General features: G+C 44.6%; 1 protein-coding gene across 1 annotated transcript in view; it reads left to right on the top strand.

Moving 5' to 3' along the window:
* The window catches only part of rrp9 (ribosomal RNA processing 9, U3 small nucleolar RNA binding protein), a 27,726-nt gene extending 25,012 nt beyond the window's left edge, over positions 1 to 2,714 (top strand). The window contains exons 13-14 of the mRNA XM_048606600.1: positions 63 to 136; positions 2,513 to 2,714. Of these exons, the coding sequence (XP_048462557.1) occupies positions 63 to 136; positions 2,513 to 2,612 (174 nt within the window). The 3' untranslated portion in view covers positions 2,613 to 2,714. The remainder of the gene's footprint in view (positions 1 to 62; positions 137 to 2,512) is intronic.
* The last annotated feature ends 4,806 nt before the right edge of the window (positions 2,715 to 7,520 follow it).

The following is a 7,520-nucleotide window of genomic DNA, read 5'->3' as shown; positions in this document are numbered from 1 at the left end:
ATTCTCCAGCATCGGCAGTTCCTACTATCTCTGTAACCTGTTTCTATTTTCCTTGTTCATAGGTCGGCTTTGTGAACTGTTTGAAGTTTTCTAGTTCAGGTGACTTCTTGGTGGCTGGCATGGGGCAAGAGCACAGGTAAGGGACATGGGTACAGACCTCCATCCCCATCACAGCCACTTGGACTTTCCTGGGGGCATTCTCTGGTGGGAAGTCAGTAGAATCGCAGTAGAACTGTCAGTAGAGACAGCAAAAAAATAAAATCCGACGTGCTGTCAATCTCCCACTGACTTTTCTGGTGCTCTGGTTACTCCGATCCTGTGGAAATTCCAACTGACACACTTTTTAGACTTTTTGAACCCATTTGCTGTATTGTGGCTAATGGTCATTTGAATGATGAGCTGCTTTGTTGGTGCCATGCAACGTATCTGCAATATACAAACGCAGTATTGGGCTGATGTGGAATTGTAGCAATTAAAGCTCCAACATTGAATTGAGAAGCACTCACTACTTATTTATTGGTGTGATCCCTACCTGATCAGTTGTGGTTCTGTTTGTGACCTTTAGAACATTTCCAAACAACCTATTGATCAGTGCGTATGTCCAAAGTGTCAGGAACTGATAACAAACACTGTGCCAGGGGATGAACTGTTTGGGAAGATTATAGAGAGGCCAAGTTGGTGCTGACTGGATCTGTACTGAAAAGTGACTTCAGTTCCAGGTCACTGAAAACTATTGAAACAGTTAATGTGGTGTTAAAGTGTACCACTCCTTCAACAGTTCCAATGAGAGATCCACTTCAGCCCAACATCACCCCACCACCTTCCCCTCACCCAGTGCGTATGGTAAGTGTTTCAGGCCTGTCATCTTCCTCAGGTTTGGACAAGTCAATGAAGTGACCATTGGCCTGAGATGATAGAAAGTAAGCTGCCGTTCTTATCGAAACAGGAGCAGGCGATTGGTCTGGTCGAGCCAGCTCCATCATTCTGAGACAGCATGGCAGCTCAGTGGTTAGCACTGCTGCCTCAGTTTCAGGGACTCGGGCTTGATTCCAACCTCGAGTGTGTGTGGAGTTTGCATATTCTCCCCGTGTGTGGGTTCCCCCTGGCTGCTCCAGTTTCCTCCCACAGTCTAAGGATATGCAGGCTAGGTGGATTAGCCGTGGAGATACAGGGTTATGGGGATGGGATGGGGTATGGTGGGTCTGGGTGGGATGCTTTTCAGACAGTCAGTGTGGACTTGATGGGCCAAATGGCCTGCTTCCACACTGTAGGGACTGTGATTCTAGTCTGGGGCTGATCTGTATCTCAGCTCCTTTCCTCCATATCTCGTGATTATCTGCCAACAATATGCCTGCAAAACAAAAAAAAAGTGTTTGCCAAATCCTTTTTGTTTTGCAATCCGGCAGAGAGCTTTTAAGTTGTTCTGTCAATTTGTGCAGGTTTGCAGTCTTTTAGTAATACAGGTCTCACTTGTTCTCAGCAGCATTTCACTGTGCAATCTTCTATCTATCTATCTATCTATCTCTCCCTCCCTCCTTCCCTCTCTGTCTCCCGCCCTGCCCGCTCTTGCTCTTCTCGCTCTCGCTCTCCTCTCTCTCGCTCTCTCCACCCATATAATATATACATATATATAACGAAGACATACCCTGGGAGTACGTATTGAACATGGCCGCACATTCTGCTCAGGACTTGAAGTAATTGCCTGCTTTGCCTGGGGGATACTGCCTCTACACATTTCATTACTGTATTGTTGATTGTGATCCTTGCTGTTTGATCTTTTTCACAGTGTTTATTCTATTCTGGCATAGCAGTTATTTTTCCCTAGTTTCAATGTGATTACTTGCAGCTACCATTACCAGGCTGTGTTGAGACCTGTACCTTGCGATGTTTTCCTGTAGCAACTTGCATTTGTAAAGCACCTTGATAAGTAATGGATGTATTTAGCTCCTTAATTCGTTACTTAGTCAAGGGAAAAAGAATTTGCATTTCAATAATGCCTTAACCACCTCCATGCCAAAGTGCTTTTCAGCATTACTTTCCAGAAGGGGATAAAGTAGTAACAACTGCTATAAATGTGGGAAATATGGCAGGTAATGTGATACTGAGTCATTCCCCCAATTTGTTTAAATGAACCCATTTTGGACTGATTGGCAAACGGGAGTTTAGAGGTGTCACCAGTTTTCCTGGCTGATCACTCGTGCCATGTTCCTATCTGGTGACCTGCTGACATTAGTGTGTATAGACTTAGCTGGGGTTTCTGTACCTGTCGAAATTTAGCAGTTCGGGGTCTTAAGAGCCAATTAGTAAAGATTTGGACAGATAACTGTGACTATTGAACCGCACCTTTGCAAGAGTTAAAGTCACAGTGATAGGAATTAGTTTAAAATTAGAGCTCCAAAGGAGACGAGGAATTCCTGGGAACTTTGCATTCACATTTGAACTGCTCTGAAGTACTGTATACTGTCGAGTGTGCCAAGGTTTGAATGAATTAAATTTCAGCTTCTCGTTGCAGGTTAGGCCGCTGGTGGAGACTAAAAGAAGCCAAGAATGGAATCTGTATTATCCCACTGAAAAAGACACCACCCAAACAACAATCTGAAGACAACATGTAGTTCTGGTGTGCCTGATGTTTCTTCTGAATGTCAGTGAACACTCTGTGAACTCAGTGACTTTGAGAGCCTATATTTTTGTGAATAAAATGATGGTGAAATCTCTCTGCTTGCCATGCTTCTACAGTCGGTCCTTTTCCAAGAGAGCCTGCACTGTTTGCTCCTACTGATGTTGTTGTAAGCCTGGCCCATCCTCGCTTTCTGTACTTTGCCTGGCTAGTTTCTTTGATAACAATCTCCAATCACATGTGGAATTGGGTCTCAACTGGTAACGCAGGTTGTAGATGATGAGAGCAGTTTATAACTTAGCCAACATAACTTTTATCTGAATTCTCATTTTGATTTGTATTGGTCTTTTTAATTTTCTATAAAACTGTGCATAAGTGGAATCTTCAGAAAAGCTTACTTTACACAAAGGTACCTTTAAATGAGGTAAACTCTACGGTATGTGAATCCACACTCAGAGAGAGGAGGAAGAGGAGAAGGAAGATTGATACAGTTTGGAGCTTCTATTTGTGAATGTTGTGAGCAGTACTTATGGTTGGTTGTCAGCCTGGTGAGAGTGTAATGCAGGGCTACCTGCGTGCCAAAACCAGAAGTAGCAAGCAGTGGACAGGGCTCCGTAGTCCCCCAACCAACAAATCAGATCTTAGCTTTGCAGTCCTGCCCCATCCAGTCATGAATGGTGATGGACAATTAAACAACTCACATGAGAAGGCATCTCCACAAACAACCTCATTCTTAATAATAGGGGAGCTAAGTATACCAGTGCAGAGAGAAGGCTGAAGCATTCGTGGCAATCTTCAGCCAGATGTGACAATTGGATGTCTATTTTATCCTCTTCTAGTGATCTCCAGCATCATAGATACCAGTCTTCAGCCAATTCGCCACATTATCAAGGAACGATGGGCCTCATTGGATACTGCAAAAGCTATAAGCCCTAGCAACGTTCCAACAATAGTACTGAAGACTTGTGCTCCAGAGCTCGCCACTCCCCTAGCCAAGCTTTTGTAGTGCTGTTAGAACACTGGCATCTCCCTGACATTGTGGAAAATTGCCCAGGTATCTCCTGAACATAAAAAGCAGGATAAATCCAACCTACCCGTTTACAGTCAGTCTACTCTTAATCATCAGTAAAGTTTTGGAGTCTGTTATTGATGGTACTATTAAGTAACACCTGTTCACTGACCCTCCAATGCCAGCAGGGTCTCTTAACTCCTGACCACATTACAGCCTCGGTTCTGAAATGGACAAAAGAGCTGAATTCCAGATGTGAGAGTGACTGCCAATGAAGACAAAGCCATATTTGACAGTGAGAAATCAAAGAGCCCTAAAACAGCTGAAATCAGGAGAAACTCCCTGCTGGTTTCAATCATGCTAACACAGAGAAAGTTGGTTGTGGATGGCTGTCATCTCAGCTCCAGGATATCAATGTGTGGGAGTTCCTCAGGGTAGTGGCCTAGATCCAACCATCTTTAGCTGCTTCATCAATGACCTGCCTACCATAAGGTCAGAGGTGGGGATGTTTGTGCAATTATCAGCAATGTTCAGCACCATTCACTACTCCTCAGATACCAAAGCAGTCCATGTTCAAATGTAGCAAGATCTGGACAATATCCAAGCTTGCGCTGACAAGTGGCAAGTAACATTCAAACCACATAAATGCCAAGCTATGACTATCTCCAACAAGAAAATCTAACCATCGCTCTTAATATTCAATGGTATTATTACTGACTCCCCCCCCCCCCCAATATCCTAAGGAATACTATTGACAGGAAACTTCACTGGACTTGTCGTAAATAGAGGCTACAAGAGGAGGTTAGAGGTTAGGATTCCTGCAATGAGCAACTCACCTCCTGTCTCCCCAAAGCCTGTCCAACATCTCCAAGGTCCAAGTCAGGAGTGTGATGGAATACTCCTCACTTGCCTGGATGGGTGCAGCTCCAATAACACTGTAGAAGCTTGACACCATCCAGGACAAAGCAGCTCACTTGTTTGGCACCACATCGACAATCATCCAATCCTGCCACCACCGATGGCATTGCTTAGTAGCAGCAATGGATACTGTCTACAAGACACACTACAGAAATTCACCAAAGATCCTCAGACAGCACCTTCCAAATCCAAACCTTTGAAGAAAAAGAGATGCATCACCACCGGCAAGTTTCTTCCCAAACTGCGCACCATCTTGAGTTGGAATTGTTGCTGTTTGCACAGTGGGTCAAAATAATGAAACCCCCTTCCCATTGGCCCTACATTTCAAGGACTGCACAAGGTTCAAGAAAGTCGCTCAGGACCACCTCCTTGAGGGCAGTTAGGGGTAGGTAGTAAATTCTGGCCTGATCAGCACTGCTCACAATCCCAGGAACATACTTTTATTTAAAAATATGCTGGCTTACACAATTCAATAGATTATTTTCACCAATGCACTTTGTCTCCAAACCACAAATCTTTAGGGCCATGACAGGACTTATCCCACAGTGCATTCTGATCCCTCTCATGTATTTTTTCCCCCCTTTTGTACAGAAGTTGTGAGATTTATTCGATCAGGGCTACTAGAGTTGCTCGCAAATTCATTGATATTTTCCAATGAATGTTGTCGAGATCTTGCTGCATGCAGGGACAAATGATGTTTGTTATTTAGGGAGTTGCACGTGGAAATAAAACCTGTTGTATCAGTGAAGAAACCCAATTCTGTCCATATGAAGGAGGGAATGAGACTGCCTTGAGTTTAGGAACACCACCCTGAGGAGCTGTGACTGTCATTTTTACTCCTCCGACAGGAAAGTGTAGTTAACAACATGGTCCTCAGGCAAAGCATCAACCTCTTCAGTGAACTATGGTTTGAGTTTGTGTGTGTGTGTGTGAACTCGGGTCTTTTAGTTTCAAACTTTCCGCAATCATTTTCATCAACCCCCATTTTTGGAGTGTGTCGTGGTATGTAGGACAGTATGGACTGTTTCAGGGATTTCTTTTTCTATTCATTCATAGATAGAATGTGGGTGCTACTGGCTGGGTAGAGGATAGGGGATCCCATTTATCGCTGGATAGGGGAGCATAGTTAAGACTCAACCATGTGACTGGGTCTGGAGTCGCATTTAGGCCAGAACATATAAGGATGAGAGATTTCTTCTCAACAGTGCATTACTGAACCAGAGGTGTTCCTCTGGAGAATTGGCAGTAGGTTCAGGGTCGTCATTGTCTGCCTTCTAATTCCAGATATTTACTAGCTGCATATCCCACCATCTGCCATGAGGAGGCAATGGCCCAGAGGTATTATCACTAGCCTGTTAATCCAGAGTCCCAGGTAATGCACTGGGGAAAACTGAAAGAACAGTGGATGTTGTAAATCAGAAACAAAAACAGAAATTGCTGGTAAAGCTCAGCAGGTCTGGCAGCATCTGTGGAGAGAAATCAAAGTTAATATTTCCTCATAACTGAGGATGGGTCACTTGACCTGAAACGTTAACTCTGATTTCTCTCCTCAGATGCTACCAGACCTGCTGAGCTTTTGCAGCAATTTCTGTTTTTGATGTTAATGTTCTGGGCACTTGGGTTCAAATCTCAAGATGGTGGAATTTGAATTCAATAAAAAAATCTCTGATTTAAGACTGTACCGATGGCTGTGAAACCATTGCCAATTGTCAGGAAAACCCTGTTTGGTTCACTAATGCCCTGTAGGGAAGGAAACTGCCATCCTTACCTGGTCTGGCCTACATGTGACTCCAGGCCCACAGCAATGTGGTTGACTCCCAACTACCATCTGGACAATTAGGGATGGACAACAAATATTGGCCCAGTCAGTGACATCCACATCCTATGAATGAATTCTTAAAAAGTTTGAATCGAGTTTTCCAAGCATTACCGGGATCTCTGGATTGATTGAAGGCCATTGGCCTTCCCTGTTTGAGGATTGACTCAGTGAGCCTGGAATGACATCTGCGTAACGCCCCTTGACCAGCACCTTATCAGCTTGATAAAGCTTCTCTTGTGGGCTGTCTCTTTCTTTCTCTCTCTCTCTTTCTTTCTCTCTCCCTCTTTATTTCTCTCTCTCTCTCTGTCTCTTTCTCCCTCTTTCTTTCTCTCTCTCTCTGTCTCTCTCTTTCTTTCTCTCTCAGAATCTCTCTCTCTCTCCCTCCACCCCTTGCCCTACCCCCCTCTTTTATCCTTCCCGCAGCCGTGGCATCATTGCTGACTGTTCAGTCCCACCTGGAACCGAGTTGCCACACGGCCTGATGGCAAAGCAGAGCTGTGTTTTTTTGTCTCTGCCATCACTCATCAAAAACATCAATCCAGCCACTGTATCAGTGTTGGCAGTACGTGCCCACAATACAGGCACACTATGAATTTCATCGGCTGAGCTACAGCTGGAGCAAGTGAAGCCTTTGGCATGGAGGCTGTTTTTTTTTCCCTGAAAGCTGATCTTTAGAATCTCCTGAGAAAACAAACTCCTGGCAAGGTCAAAAAAGTGACACTAATTTTTTTTTTCCTCTTTATTCATTCACGGGATGAGGGCGTCACTGGCCGGGCAACATTTATTGCCCATCCCTAATTACCCAGAGGGCAGTTCAGAGTCAACCACATTTAGAATCATCAGAATCATAGGATCCCCACAGTGTGGAAGCAGGCCCTTCGGCCCAACAAGTCCACACCAACCCTCAGAGCATCCCATCCAGACCCCTTCCCCTATAACCCATCTAATCTACACCTCCCTGAATACTACGGGCAATTTAGCATGGCCAATCCACATCTTTGGACTGTGGGAGGAAACTGGAGCACCCAGAGGGAACCCGTCTCTGTGGGACTGGAGTCACACGTAGGCCAGACCAAGAAAAGATGGCAGTTTCTTTCCCCAAAGGACATTAGTGAAACCACTTGGGTTTTTCCCCAACAATCGACAATGGATTCATG

Source organism: Rhincodon typus, chromosome 16 (genome assembly GCF_021869965.1).
Source record: "Rhincodon typus isolate 14 chromosome 16, sRhiTyp1.1, whole genome shotgun sequence".
In the NCBI taxonomy this organism is placed as follows: domain Eukaryota; kingdom Metazoa; phylum Chordata; class Chondrichthyes; order Orectolobiformes; family Rhincodontidae; genus Rhincodon; species Rhincodon typus.
This window is presented reverse-complemented; position numbering and strand designations above follow the sequence as displayed.